General features: G+C 33.5%; 1 protein-coding gene across 6 annotated transcripts in view; it reads right to left on the bottom strand.

Moving 5' to 3' along the window:
- Positions 1–356: 356 nt before the first annotated feature.
- The window catches only part of LOC112790526 (uncharacterized), a 40,586-nt gene continuing 24,824 nt past the window's right edge, over positions 357–16,118 (bottom strand). For all 6 annotated transcript variants that reach the window (XM_072232953.1, XM_025832971.3, XM_072232956.1 and 3 more), the window contains one exon: positions 357–887. In XM_072232953.1, coding sequence (XP_072089054.1) covers positions 615–887 — 273 coding nt within the window. In that variant the 3' untranslated portion in view covers positions 357–614. The remainder of the gene's footprint in view (positions 888–16,118) is intronic.

Below are 16,118 nucleotides of genomic sequence, written 5' to 3'. Positions count from 1 at the left end.
TATATATTGTAAAATGGATTTATATCTTTCTAGTAGTTATCGAAGAATATTTATACAAAAATGTAATATATATATATATATATATATATATATATATATATATTAAATAATAGAGTTTATACAAATTAAATAAGTTAGTAAAAAAAAATTTTAAAAAAATGACAATGTCTTTTCAAACATGATTTTTTTTACATTATATATTTGTATGAACTTGTAAAAAATAAAGGAGTGATATTATCAAAATAGGAATGACAATATTCATTTGCTAAAAATTATAAAAAAATATATAAATTAAATAGAAATTTTGTATACATTACATGAGAATCTAAATTAGTATTATTTTGCAACGCATTATATTCGAGTATCAAGTATTTAAGGTGGCACATTTTATTCCATGTGCATCTCTTTTGAACATTAGTTATTACTGTTGTATTTTACATTTCCACCCTTCACATTCAACCGGCCGGGGATATTAACACTCCATAATTATAATATATTTGGGGCATAAGCAATCACATACATTGGCACATTGAAGATATTATTGTTACTGTTTATTTCTTACACAATATTGAAACATATACGCCCTTTAATTTATTGGAGGATGGCTTAAATTTCTAATCACTATGCAGTGGTAGTTTTCCAACAAAGTTGGAATTAAGACTACCCAAATAAACGTGATCCTCAAACTCTAAAGCTGACGTCACGAAATTCATTACTTTTCCATTGTTATCACTAAACATTTTGATTATGTTGCCATCAGTTCTCACTTTTACGATCATTGCCTTCTTGGTTGCACCATTGATCACTTTATATAGCCTTGGAAATGTAGCCAACATGCGCTTAATGACCTTGTATTTGTGCACAAACTCCAATCCTTCGATAGTTTGCTGAACAACATAAGAGACAACCAATTTAATACCACCTTAAAGGTTTTATCATAATCTTTCACTTTGTTAATCAAATCAGTTCGTGGATGAATTTAATGATTAAAATTATGGGAATTATCACGATATCCTTTAAAAGTATAAAATATCAATATGAGGTACGTCTAAAACCGCACAATAATAATGTGTTTATTAGATGCGCCATATTTATATAAACTATTAGATTTGATTAGATGAAAATTAAAAGCTAATATGAAAAAAGAATGTTGAAGGACTCTAATAAATACAAAATTTCTTAGTACATAAATAAATACTTTAAATGACAATACTTTAAATGATAACAGGATCTTTTCATCTTAAATAATTAAATATAAAACATATAAATACAAAAATATGAGTATTCTTTATTCAATAAATTTAATTATTATGTAAAATTTTTTTATGATATTAAAAAATTATATTAAAATAAAATTTTAAACTGTAACATAAAAATATAAAATAATTAAAATTTTATTTTATATTACTTGACAAATAATTAAATTATTATATTCAAAATTTATTAACTAGCTAATTTTATTAAAGATATTATATAATATAATTTTTCATCAAAATATTTTAAAAATATAATTTATTTAAAATATTATTTATAATACATGAAAATATTAACTTTTTTATTTTTTAATTAAAAAAACAGAATAAATAATAAAATTCTAAAGATATACTTATCATATTACATATTTACTTATATTAATAAAACCTAAACTAATCAAACTTATGTAATTAAAAATATAAAATATATAAATACAAAAAAAATAAAAATATTTTAAAAATATTATGACATTTGTACACTAATTTTTCATATATATATATATATATATATATATATATATATATATATATATATATATATATATTTGGTCGAGTTAGAGGATAAAAAATTTAACTAAAACAATAAGAAAATACATGGAAATAATAAAAATAAAAAATACCTTATTATAAATATATATTTTTAAATATTATATATATGAAACTTTAAAGTTAATTTTAATAAATAAAAAATATTTATTTTTTTGTATTTATATGTTTTATATTTTTAATTACGTAAGTTTGATTAGTTTAGGTCTTACTAATATAAGTAAATATATAATGTGATAGGCATGTATTTAGAATTATATTATTTTTATTCTACTTTTTTAAAAAAATTGAAAAAAATAAAAACGGTTAATATTTTCATGTATTATATATAATATTTTAAATAAATTATATTTTTAAAATATTTTGATGAAAAATTATTTTATATGATAATATCTTTAACAAAATTAGTTAATTAATAATTTTGAATATAATAATCTAATTATTTGTCAAGTAATATAAAATAAAATTTTAATTATTTTATTTTTTTATGTTACAGTTTAAAATTTTATTTTAATATAATTTTTAATATTATAAAAACTTCTTGTATAATAATTAATCTTATTGAATAAAAATACTCATATTTTTGTGTTTATATATTTTATATTTAATTATTTAAAAATAAAAAATTTTATTGCCATTTAAAATATTGTGTATTAAAGTATTGCCATTTAAAGTATTTATTTATGTACTAAGATATTTTGTATTTATTAAAGTCTATCAATACTCTTCTTTTATATTAGGCTTTGATTTTCATCTAATCAAATCTAATGGTCTATATAAATGTGGCGCATCCAATAAACACATAATTATTGTGTTCATTTTAGACATATCCATCAATATGTATGTAGTTGAAAAGTTGTTACAAGTCTTATTAACTAAACTTAGTTATTTTTAAAATTTTAAAAATCTTAAAAATGAATTTAAACTATATTGACTAGACCAAAGTATTGATACTCTTATTAAAAAAAATATACAGTAACAAATCTATAAAATTATAAACAAAGTTCATTTGCAAAAGATTTTATCATCTTTCTATCTTTTAATCGACATGATATTGGATTGATCTTTCTACCTTTGTTTTAGAAAAAAATACTTTAATAAAAAGGTGATTCAAGTCCACGCCATACAAGAGAGAAGGCCAATTAAATATTAGAAATTCTTGGAATCAGCATTTTTTTGTCAATTTTGACAAATATTTGGTCCATACGAATATCAAATTATCTTCAACAAATAAACTTTATTGATTTATTTGTGTAAACTTTGATAAATTTAGATTCAAATCGTGTTGACTTATGTGCGCAAACTTAATTAATTATAGATGCAAACTATATGTTTTTATGGACAAATATTTATAAAAATGACTGTAAATTTTTACTGGTTATGTAGCATTACTGTTTAAAATAAAAAAATGCCATAAAAATATGCATGGCTATATACAACGAAAAGGAGGCAATTAAATATTAGCATTCTGTTAACAATGTTGACTAGATAAATTTAAAAGAGCTAACCTTATAAAATTTAGAAATCAAATCAATATTTTAAAATCTAAAGATTAAATTGATTTTTTGGCTATAAAAACATTGAAATTAAATTAATTCTTATTTATCTACACATTTTTTTTATAACTCTTGAAGAGTTTTAACCCTTAAGGTTACTTCAAAAGAAAAAAGAACTTGTGATGCACTGTCCTACTAGTATTTTTCTTCCTACTATTATCACTTTATCACTAAAGGAAGAAGACTCCACCACAAACCATCGAAACTACTGAATTGTCCCTTTGCTATTGCCATCAAGACAGTTGGTAGCACTGGCACCGACGAATATTTGTAAATTACACCCAACAAAATTTTCAACACTAATTACACTAAATCACACCATAATCATCCTACGATTTTGTTTATTGTCACTGTTTCTCTAGGAAAGAGAATTCTATTGAATTTGTCAAAATAAACTCTACTTTTCTCACCTCTTGCATTAGATATCTGAATCTGTTTCTTTCAAAATATTGTGTATAATTTCACTTTTTGTCTTCATTTTACCATTTGATAATGCTTTCCTCATATGTTCTAATCATTAGCTCATTTGGAATTCCCAAGGATTCTCCTAGGACAAATTAAACGGATACTTCCACTCCACGCACCACTGCTATAAACCTATTTCTTACATCTACCATTTCAGTTAGAATACCAGCCACTTATTATATTATCATCAAGAACATATCCACCAATGAAAATCGTTATTTTTCTCGAATAAATTCAACACATAGCCACCATTGTCTTTTGTGCATCCCTTGAGGTAGTTCAATTATTATTTGTGGTCTGCCAATCTGTTTACTTTTACAAACAACATCATGCTTATGATATCTTTTTCAGTCTTTCTAATGACTTAATATCTCCTTCCAAACCTCTTCTACTAGAGTTTCTTTATTATCAAAGACTCTACAATTCCTAATGTTCTATGTCACCCATATGATTGCAAAAAACAAGTTAACCCATTTTCTAGTACATATAACTAGTCTTTATGTTATCATACCAAACTTCAAAAACTCCCTAATACCCTTCGGGTTTACCGCGTCAAACCCCTATACATAGGACTAAACACTACAATTTATTAATGAAATTACAATGAACAAACAAATGATTGTTATCCTTGACACAAACATTACAAAGGATACAATTAGATTCACATTATGAATGATGTTTATCCTTGCAGACTTTACATTTGTATTTAGTTTGCAAAGTAAGCAAACTATCCTATCATCTCAACTCTAGGTGGAACCATCCCTCTTAAATATTGTCAAAAAAAAAAAAAAAACTTTGATTCCGCCACACCTAGCTTTGCCCACACAAATGTACTTATCAATGATTTTACTGAGAAACATCTATATCAATGATTTTATGAGAAGCATATGTGATGAACGGATAATTTATACGTTTTTTGGCATTGTTTTTAGGTAGTTTTTAGTATGTTCTAGTTACTTTTTAATATATTTTTATTAGTTTTTATGCAAAAATCACATTTCTGAACTTTACTATGAGTTTGTGTGTTTTTCTGTAATTTTAGGTATTTTCTGGCTGAAATTGAGGGATCTGAACAAATGTTTGATTCAGAGGTTGAGAAAGGATTGCAGATGTTGTTGGATTCTGACCCTCCTGCACTCGAAGTGGATTTTCTGGAGCTACAGATACCCAATTGGCGCGCTTTTAATTGCATTGGAAACTACACATCTTGGGCTTTCAAGCAATTTATAATAGTTCATACTTTGCTCGAGATTCGACGGTCCAAACTGGCATCCAAACGCCCACCAAAGACCCTTTTCTGGCGTTAAACGCCGGAACTGGCACCAGAACTGCAGTTAAACGCACAAACTGGCATCCAAGCTAGCGTTTAACTCCAAGAATGGCCTATGCACGTGAAAGTTTCAAAGCTCAGCCCAAATACACACCAAGTGGGTCCCGGAAGTGGATTTCTGCACTATCTGCACTTAGTTACTTATTTTTTGTAATCCCTAGTCACTAGTTTAGTATAAATAGCACTTTTTACTATTGTATTAGGGGGCTTATGCCATTTTTCACATTTAGGAGGTTGGCCATTCGGCCATGCCTAGACCTTTTTCTCTTATGTATTTTCCAACGGTGGAGTTTCTACACCTCATAGATTAAGGTGCAGAGCTCTACTGTTCTTCATGAATTAATGCAAGTACTGTTATTTCTCTTTCAATTCATGCTTACTTCTTTTCCAAGATATACTCTCGTACTTAATTCAGTTAAGTCAGAATGAAGGGGTGACCTGTGACAATCACCCACTATCTTCGTTACTCGCTTAGCCAAGATTCGTGTGCCTGACAACCACAAGCGGTCTACATGATGTTCAACGTAGTCATTGGACGACAGCCGAAGTATAATCTCTTGGGTCTCTGATCCACGGATTTGACTCGCCTCTCCTGACAATAGAGCATTCAAATCCGTGAGATTAGAACCTTCGTGGTATAGGCTAGAACCAGTTGGCAGCATTATTGAGATCTAGAAAGTCTAAACCTTGTCTGTGGTATTTCGAGTAGGATCTGGGATGGGATGACTGTGACCAGCATCAAACTCACGAATGTTGGGCGCAGTGACAGTGTGCAAAAGGATAAAGAGATCCTATTCCGACACAAGTGAGAACCGACAGATGATTAGCCGTGCAAAAACCGTACCTGGACCATTTTCACTGAGAGGACGGATGGTAGCCATTGACAATGGTGATCCACCAATAGACAGCTTGCCATGGAAGGGAGCACGCATGATTGGATGAAGACAATAGGAAAGCAGAGGTTCAGAAGCAACAAAGCATCTCCAAACGCTTATCTGAAATTCCCACTAATGAATTACATAAGTATCTTTATTTTACTTCATATTTTATTTATCTTTTAATTATCAAAACCTCATAACCATTTGAGTCTGCCTGACTAAGATTTACAAGATGACCATAGCTTGCTTCAAGCCGACAATTTCTGTGGGATCGACCCTTACTCGCATAAGGTTTTATTACTTGGACGACCCAGTGTACTTGCTGGTTAGTTGTGCGGAGTTGCAAAAGTGTGATTGCAATTACGCGCACCAAGTTTTTGGCGCCGTTGCCGAAGATTGTTCGAGTTTGGACAACTGACGGTTCATCTTGTTGCTTAGATTAGGTAACCTTTTTTCTTGTTTCAACCTTTGTTTTCTTTTCAAAAAAGTTTTCGAAAAAAATTAATAAAATCGGAAAAACCAAAAAAAATTGTGTCTCTTGTTTGAGTCTAGTGTCAAATTTTAAGTTTGGTGTCAACTGCATGTTTTTAATTTTTCTTAGATTTTCGAAAATTCATGCATTGTGTTCTTCTTTGATCTTCAAGTTGTTCTTGATGATTTTCCTTGTTTGATCTTTAAATTTCTTGTTTTGTGTCTTTTCTTGTTTTTCTTGTGCATTTTCGAATTCATGGTGTCTAAACATTAAAAATTTTTAAGTTTGGTGTTTTGCATGTCTTTCTTTTCTTAAAATTTTTTCAAAAATATGTTCTTGATGTTCATCATGATCTTCAAAGTGTTCTTGGTGTTCATCTTGACATTCAAAGTGTTCTTGCATGCATTATCTGTTTTGATCTTAAATTTTTATGTTTTGTTTCATTTTGTTATTTTTCTCTCTCCTCATTAAAAATTCAAAAGTAAAAAAAATATCTTCTCCTTTTTCTTCTCATAATTTTCAAAATTGAGTTGACTTGGTCAAAAAAGTTTTAAAATTTAATTATTTCTTGTTAGTCAAGTCAAAATTTCAAATTCAAAAAAAGAATAAATATATATCTTTTCAGTAAATAATACAGAGAAATAAGGATCAGAACATAAAGCAGAGGAATCATAAAGAAAAAGATCTCATTGGTGTTAAAACGCCAGTAAAGAGACATTTTTGGGTGTTAAACGCCAGAATGGCTATCATTCTGGGCGTTTAACGCCAGTAAAGATATCATTCTGGACGTTAAACGCCAGAATTGGTAGCATTCTGGGTGTTTAGAAAAACACCCAGTAAAGAAGGATTCCTGGCGTTAAACGCCCAGAGAGGCAGTCAAGTGGGCGTTAAACGCCAGAATGGATAGCATTCTGGGTGTTAAACGCCAGAGTGGATAGCATTCTGGGCGTTTAACGGCAGGATGATACAAGGGAGGTAATTTTGTTTCCAATTCGATTTTTTTTTCAAATTTTCATGTTTTAATTCATAATTTTAAATGGCTATCTTTTTCATCCCTTTTAAATTTTAAAATCTTATCTTTTTCATATCATCTTTCATCAATCATATCTTTCTATCTTATCTTTTTCATTTTTCTTTTAATGTTTTTGAAAATTTTCAAACTAATTTTTCAAAAATCTTTTCTTAATCTTATTTCATATTTTCGAAAATCCTTGCTAACAATTAATGATTTGATTCAAAAATTTCAAGTTTGTTACTTTCTTGTTAAATTCTAGAATCATATCTTTTAGTTTCTTATTAGTCAAGTCATCAACTCTAATTTTAAAAATCAAACCTTTTTAATTTCTTTTTCAATTCTTTTTCAAAATAAATTTCAATCATATCTTTTTAAAATTTAAATTTCAAAATCTTTTTCTAACTTCTTATCTTTTCAAAATTATTTTCAAATCTTTTTAAACTAATCACGATTTCTTATCTTTTTCAAAACCACCTAACCACTTCTCCACTTCCAATTTTCGAAAATCACCCACCACTTTTTCAAAATTCTTTTTAATTAACTAATTATTTTAAATTCTAATTTTATTTTATTTCTTTTAATATTTTCGAAACTAACTTAATTAATTAAATAAAAACAAAAATATTTTTCTCTTTTAAAATTCGAATACTCCCTCTCTCATCTCCTTCTATTTAATTATTAACACTTCTCTTCTACTCATAATTCGAACCCCTCTCTCTCTCTCTGTGTTCGAATTCTTCATCTCCTCTCTCTTCTCATTCTTCTATTCTTCTATTCTTATACTCATATAAAGGAATCTCTATACTGTGACATAGAGGATTCCACTACTCCCTTTGTTTTCTTCTTTTTCATATGAATAGGAACAAGGATAAGAACATTCTTGTTGAGGCTGATCCTGAACCTGAAAGGACTCTGAAGAGGAAGCTAAGAGAACCTAAAGCAGAACACTCCAGAGAGGACCTTACATAAAATTTTGAAAAAGAAGCAGACATGGTAGCCGAACCCAACAACAATGCTAGAGATGCAAAGAAGATGCTTGGTGACTATACTGCACCAACTTCCAACTTCTATGGAAGAAGCATCTCAATTCCTGCCATTGGAGAAAACAACTTTGAGCTTAAGCCTCAATTAGTTTCTCTAATGCACCAGAATTGCAGGTTTCATGGAGTTCCATCGGAAGATCCTCATTAGTTCTTAGCTGAATTCTTGCAGATCTGTGATACTGTTAAGACTAATGGGGTTGATCCTGAGGTCTACAGACTTATGCTTTTCCCCTTTGCTATAAGAGACAGAGCTAGGATATGGTTGGACTCACAACCTAGAGAAAGCCTGAACTCTTAGGACAAGTTGGTCAATGCTTTCTTGACCAAATTCTTTCCACCTCAAAAGATGAGCAAGCTTAGAGTGGAAGTCCAAACCTTCAGATAGAAGGAAGGTAAATCTCTCTATGAAACTTGGAAAATATACAAGCAATTAACCAAAAAGTGTCATTTTGACATGCTTCCAAAATGGAGCATCATATGTATATTCTATGATGGTCTGTCTGAATTGTCCAAGATGTCATTGGACCATTCTGCTGGTGGATCTCTTCATCTAAAAACACCTACAGAAGCCCAAGAACTCATTGAGATGGTTGCAAATGACCAGTTCATATACACTTCTGAAAGAAATCATGTGAATAATGGGACGACTCAGAAGAAAGGAGTTCTTGAAATTGATACTCTGAATGCCATATTAGCTCAGAACAAAATATTGACTCAGCAAGTCAATATAATTTCTTAAAATCTGACTGGATTGCAAGCTGCATCCGGCAGTACTAAAGAAGCCTCCTCTGAAGGAGAAGCTTATGACCCTGAGAATCTTGCAATGGAAGATGTGAATTACATGAGAGAACCCTATGGAAACACCTATAATCCTTCATGGAGAAATCATCCAAATTTCTCATGGAAGGATCAATAGAAGCCTCAACAACGCTTCAATAATAATAATGGTGGGAAACATAGGTTTGGCAATAGCAAGTCTTTTTCATCATCTTCTCAGCAACAGACAGAGAATTTCGAGCAGAGCCCCTCTGGCTTAGCAAACATAGTCTTTGATCTATCTAAGGCCACTTTCAGTTTCATGACTAAGACAAGGTCCTCCATCAGAAATTTGGAGGCACAAGTGGGTCAGCTAAGTAAAAGAGTTATTGAAAATTCTCCTAGTACTCTCCTAAGCAATACAGAAGAGAATCCAAAGAGAGAGTGCAAGGCCATTAATATAACCAAAATGGCCGAACCTATAGAGGAGGAAGAGGTAGTGATCTCGAGTCAGGAAGACCTCAATGGACATCCACTAGCCAATAAGGAAGTCCCTAATGAGGAACCAAATGAATCTGAGCCTCATATAGAGACCATAGAGATTCCACTGAACTTCCTATTACCATTCATGAGCTCTGATGAGTATTTTTCCTCTGAAGAAGATGAAGATATTGTTGAAGAGCAAGTTGCACCATACCTAGGAGCAATCATAAAGATGAATACCAAGTTATTTGGTAATGAGACCTGGGAGGATGAACATCTATTGCTCATCAATGAACTGAATACCTTGGTTCAGCTGAAAATACCTCAGAAGAAAAGATCCTGGAAGGTTCTTAATATCTTGTACTATAGGCACTATGACCTTTGAGAAGGCTCTATGTGACCTGGAGTCAGGTATAAACCTTATGCCACTCTCTGTAATGGAGAAATTAGGAATCTTTGAGGTACAAGTTACAATAATCTCATTAGAGATGGCAGACAAATCAATGAAAAAGGCTTATGGACTTGTAGAGGATGTCTTAATGAAAGTTGAAGGCCTCTACATCACTGCTGACTTCATAATCTTAGACACTAGGAAGGATGAGGATGAATCTGTCATCCTTGGAAGACCCTTCCTAGCCACAGCAAGGGCTGTGATTGATGTGGACAGAGGAGAGTTAATCCTTCAATTGAATGAGGACTACCTTGTGTTTAAGGCTCAAGGATCTTCTTCTGTAAACATGGAGAAGAAGCATGAAAAGCTTCATCTAATTCTCTCCATACAGAGTCAAGCAGAGCCCCCACAATCCTGCTCCGAGCATCTGTGAAGCTCTGTAAGAGCTTCCTGTCAAGCTATTGACATTAAAGAAGCGTTTATTGGGAGGCAACCCAATTTTATTTATCTATGTTAATTAATTGTTCATTTTATTTTCTATTGTTAGTTTATGTTTTCTTTAGGTTGAAGATCATGTGGAGTCACAAAAACAGCTGCAGAATTAAAATATGAATAAAAAACAACATCAAAAATAGCACACCTTGGAGGACGAGCTTACTGGCGTTTAAATGCCAGTAAGGATAGCAAAATGGGCGTTTAACGCCCAAAATGGCAGCATTCTAGGCATTAAACGCCAGAATGGATAGACAGACTGGCATTTAACGCTAGAAAAGGGTGTCTGGTGCCTGGCTGGCATTAAACGCTAGTAAGGATAGCAGAATGGGCATTTAACGCCCAGTCTAGCAGCATTCTGGGCATTAAACGCCAGAAAAGGCAGCCAGACTGGCGTTTAACGCCAGGAAAGGTAGCAGAGCTGGTGTTAAACGCCAAAAATGGCACACAGAGGGCATTTAAACGCCAGAAAGGTGCAGGGATGAGAAATCCTTGACACCTCAGGATCTGTGGATCCCACAGGATCCCCACCTACCCCAACTCACTCTCTCTCCTCTTCACACCTTTCTATAACACTCTTTCCCAAACACCGTTCACCTATCAAATCCTACCATCTTCCCTACAATCTCTCCACCACTCACATCCATCCACTCTTCCCCAAAAAATCCCTCATAAAACCCCACCTACCTCACCATTCAAATTCAAAACATTTCCCTCCCAAACCCACCCATTCTCACACGGATTCCCTATCTCCCTTACCCTATAAATACTCCTCCTTAACACCCTCAATTTCACACATCACAAACACTTCTTCACCCCCCTTGGCCGAACCACTCATACACTTCCATCTCCTCCATTTTTTCTTCTTCTACTCCCTTCTTTCTTCTTTTGCTCGAGGACGAGCAAACCTTTTAAGTTTGGTGTGGGAAAGAGCTCTGCTTTTTTTTGTTTTTCCATAACTATTAATGGCACCTAAGGCCGGAGAAACCTCTAGAAAGAGAAAAGGGAAGGGAGTTGCTTCCATCTCTGAGTCATGGGAGATGGAAAGATTCGTATCAAAAGTCCATCAAGACCACTTCTATGAAGTTGTGGCCAAGAAAAAGGTGATCCCCGAGGTCCCCTTCATGCTCAAAAAGAGTGAATATCCGGAGATCCAACGTGAAGTGCGAAGAAGAGGCTGGGAAGTTCTCACCAACCCCATCCAACAAGTCGGAATCTTAATGGTTCAAGAGTTTTATGCTAATGCATGGATCACTAAGAACGATGATCAAAGTATGAACACGAACCCAAAGAATTGGCTCACAGTAGTTCAGAGAAAATACTTGGATTTCAGTCCAGAAACTATGAGGTTGGCATTCAACTTGCCAATGATGCAAGGAGATCATCATCCTTTCACTAGAAGGGTCAACATTGATCAAAGGTTGGAACAAGTCCTCATGGACATCTGTGTGGAAGGAGCCCAATGGAAGAGAGACTCCAAAGGCAAGCTAGTTCAACTGAGAAGGCATGACCTCAAACTCATGGCTAGAGGATGGTTGGAGTTCATCCAACGCTCTATCATTCTTACTAGCAACCGGTCCGAAGTAACCGTGGATCGGGTTATCATGATCCATAGTATCATGATTGGAGAGGAAGTGGATGTTCATGAAATCATACCTTTAGAACTATATAAGGTGGCTGACAAGCCCTCCACTTTGGCAAGGTTAGCCTTTCCTCATCTCATCTGTCTCCTATGCAATTCAGCTGAAATTATCATAAAGGAAGACATCCCCATTAAAGCAGACAAGCCCATCACTAAAAAGAGGATGGAGCAAATAAGAGAGCCCACTCATGGACCTCAACAAGAGCATGAGGAAGTTCCTCATCAAGAAATCCCTAAGATGCCTCAAGGGATGCATTTTCCTCCACACAACTATTGGGAGGAACTCAACACCTCATTAGGAGATTTGAGTTCCAATATGGAGCAACTAAGGATGGAGCACCAAAAGCACTCCATTATCCTCCATGAAATTAGAGAGGACCAAAGAGCCATGAGAGAGGAGCAACAAAGGCAAGGAAGAGATATTGAGGAGCTCAAGCACTCCATAGGATCTTCAAGAGGAAGAACTAGCTGCCATCACTAAAGTGGACCCGTTCTTTAATTTTCTTGTTCTTATTTTTCTTTTTTTTTGGTTTTATGCTTTATGTTTTGTCTATATTTGTGTCTTTATTACATGATCATTAGTGTTTAGTGTCTATGTCTTAAAGCTATGAATGTTCCATAAATCTTTCACCTCTCTTAAATGAAAAATGTTTCTATTTGTAAAAGAACAAGAAGTACATAAATTTTGAATTTTATCTTGAAATTAGTTTAATTATTTTGATGTGGTGACAATACTTTTTGTTCTCTGAATGAATGCTTGAACAATGCATATTTTTTTATAGTGAAGTTTATGAATGTTAAAATTGTTGGCTCTTGAAAGAATAATGAAAAAGGAGAAATGTTATTGATAATCTGAAAAATCATAAAATTGATTCTTGAAGCAAGAAAAAGCCGTGAAAAACACAAAGCTTGCGAAAAAATGGCAAAAGATAAAGATAAAGAAAAACCATGCAGAAAAAGCCAATAGCTCTTTAAACCAAAAGGCAAGAGCAAAAAAGCCAGTAACCCTTTAAACTAAAAGGCAAGGGTAAAGAGAATCCAAGGCTTTGAGCAACAGTGGATAGGAGGGCCCAAAAGAATAAAATTCTGGCCTAAGTAGCTAAATCAAGCTGTCCCTAACCATGTGCTTGTGTCATGAAGGTCCAAGTGAAAAGCTTGAGACTGAGTGGTTAAAGTCGTGATCCAAAGCAAAAAGATCGTGCTTAAGAACTCTGGGCACCTCTAACTGGGGACTCTAGCAAAGCTGAGTCACAATCTGAAAAGGTTCACCCAGTTATGTATCTGTGGCATTTATGTATCTGGTGGTAATATTGGAAAAAAAAAGGCTTAGGGTCACAACCAAGACTCATAAGTAGCTGTGTTCAAGAATTAACATACAAAACTAGGAGAATCAAGAACACTATCTGAATTGTGAGTTCCTATGGATGCCAATCATTCTGAACTTCAAAGGATAAAGTGAGATGCCAAAACTGTTCAGAAGCAAAAAGCTACTAGTCCCGCTCATCTAATTAGAACTAAGCTTCATTGATATTTTGAAATTTATTGTATATTCTCTTCTTTTTATCCTATTTTGTTTTTGGTTGATTGGGGACAAGCAATAATTTAAGTTTGGTATTTTGATGAGCGGATAATTTATACGCTTTTTGGCATTGTTTTTAGGTAGTTTTTAGTATGTTCTAGTTACTTTTTAATATATTTTTATTAGTTTTTATGCAAAAATCACATTTCTAGACATTACTATGAGTTTGTGTATTTTTCTGTAATTTCAGGTATTTTCTGGCTGAAATTGAGGGACCTGAGCAAAAGTCTAATTCAGAGGCTGAGAAAGGACTGCAGATGCTGTTGGATTCTGACCCTCCTGCACTCGAAGTGGATTTTCTGGAGCTATAGAAGCCGAATTGGTGCGCTCTTAATTGCGTTGGAAATTAGACATCTTGGGCTTTCCAGGAATGTATAATTTTCTATACTTTGCTCGAGATTTGACGGTCCAAACTGGCGTTCAAACGCCCACCAAAGACCCTTTTCTGGTGTTAAACACCGGAACTGGCACCAGAACTGGAGTTAAACGCCCAAACTGGCATCCAAGCTGGTGTTTAACTCCAAGAATGGCCTATGTACGTGAAAGCTTCAAAGCTCAGCCTAAATACACACCAAGTGGGCCCCGGAAGTGGATTTCTGCACTATCTGCACTTAGTTACTTATTTTCTGTAATCCCTAGTCACTAGTTTAGTATAAATAGCACTTTTTACTATTGTAATAGGGGGCTTATGCCATTTTCACATTTGGGAGGCTAGCCATTCGGCCATGCCTAGACCTTTTTCTCTTATGTATTTTCCAACGGTGGAGTTTCTACACCCATAGATTAAGGTGCGGAGCTCTGCTGTTCTTCATGAATTAATGCAAGTACTATTGTTTCTCTTTCAAATCACGCTTAATTCTTCTCCTAGATATACTCTCGTACTTAATTCAGTTAAGTCAGAATGAAGGGGTGACTCGTGACAATCACCCACTATCTTCGTTACTCGCTTAGCCAAGATCTGCGTGCTTGACAACCACAAGCGGTCTACATGATGTTCAACGTAGTCATTGGACAACAGTTGGAGTATAATCTCTTGGGTCTCTGATCCACGGATTTGACTCACCTCTCCTGATAACAGAGCATTCGAATCCTTGAGATTAGAACCTTCGTGGTATAGGCTATGGCAGCATTCCTGAGATCCGGAGTTTCGTGCACCAATATGTTTTCCGAAAAAATCCAAATTATCATCCTTTGTATCTTCATTAAAACAATATTCTGTAAAGTAGTATGTAATTTCTCACAGTATTTATACTTCCACTCAAAGAAACATCTTTTCTATGTGAGATTCCAATTTCAAGAAAGACCATCACAGAAGCTGCAGTTTATAATCAGCTCAGAGTTTTTTATTGAAATGGAAGAGTGTTGAAAATTCATCTTTTAGGCTCTTTTCTCCCACCCACACATGCCCCCAAAATCTCATTTTGTTTCCATTTCCAACACACATTCTAAACCCTCTTATTGCTATCTCCTTGAAAGTGTTGTCTTCATTCACCACCTTAACACTATCCCTCCACGGTCCATTCGACTTTGATATTCCATTTTCTACTACCTATTTTTTTAGTTGACCCAAATTATAGGATACCATTATTTTTTTCCAAAGTTATTTATCTCATTTTCAAATTGCTACCATTATTTGAACAATAACGTCACATTCTTGATTATGATATACTCACCCCAACCCACCATGTTCTTGGGTCTTTGAAGCACACTCCTCTTTATAGTTGGCATTCTTTTCCTTCTATTTTTTGTCCCCCAGAAAAAATTAGATTAGATTTTTAGGGAGTTTGAATAAACTTAGATAGTAAAGAGAGGTTGTTAACCACCACTCTAATCATAGTAATTCTTCCCGCTCTAGACAGTTAACCCGCCGTCCACTTACTTAACTTATTCTCGATCTTATTTATCACCGGTCTCCAAGTCGCAACCTTTCTGGGGTTAACTCTAAAGAAAAAAAGTGTTGACTTCTAATAGGTTATTACAATCCCGACATAAGACCAAATTACAATAGGATTCTCCTATAGTTCTATTCTTTTCTCCGGAGGAAAGAATAAGATGTCTTCAGCAAATTAGTAGTGGGACAAAGGTATTTTGTCTCTTTCTACCTCCAATTTCTTGATGATTCCATTCTCCTTTGCCAACCCCAATATTTGGTTTAACACTTTCGCTACCAATATAAAGAGAAAAGGTGAAATTAGATCACCTTGTCTCAATCTCTTG

This window comes from Arachis hypogaea, chromosome 3, assembly GCF_003086295.3.
Source record: "Arachis hypogaea cultivar Tifrunner chromosome 3, arahy.Tifrunner.gnm2.J5K5, whole genome shotgun sequence".
In the NCBI taxonomy this organism is placed as follows: domain Eukaryota; kingdom Viridiplantae; phylum Streptophyta; class Magnoliopsida; order Fabales; family Fabaceae; genus Arachis; species Arachis hypogaea.
Note: the sequence above shows the minus strand (reverse complement) of the source record. Positions and strands in the feature narration are given on the sequence as shown.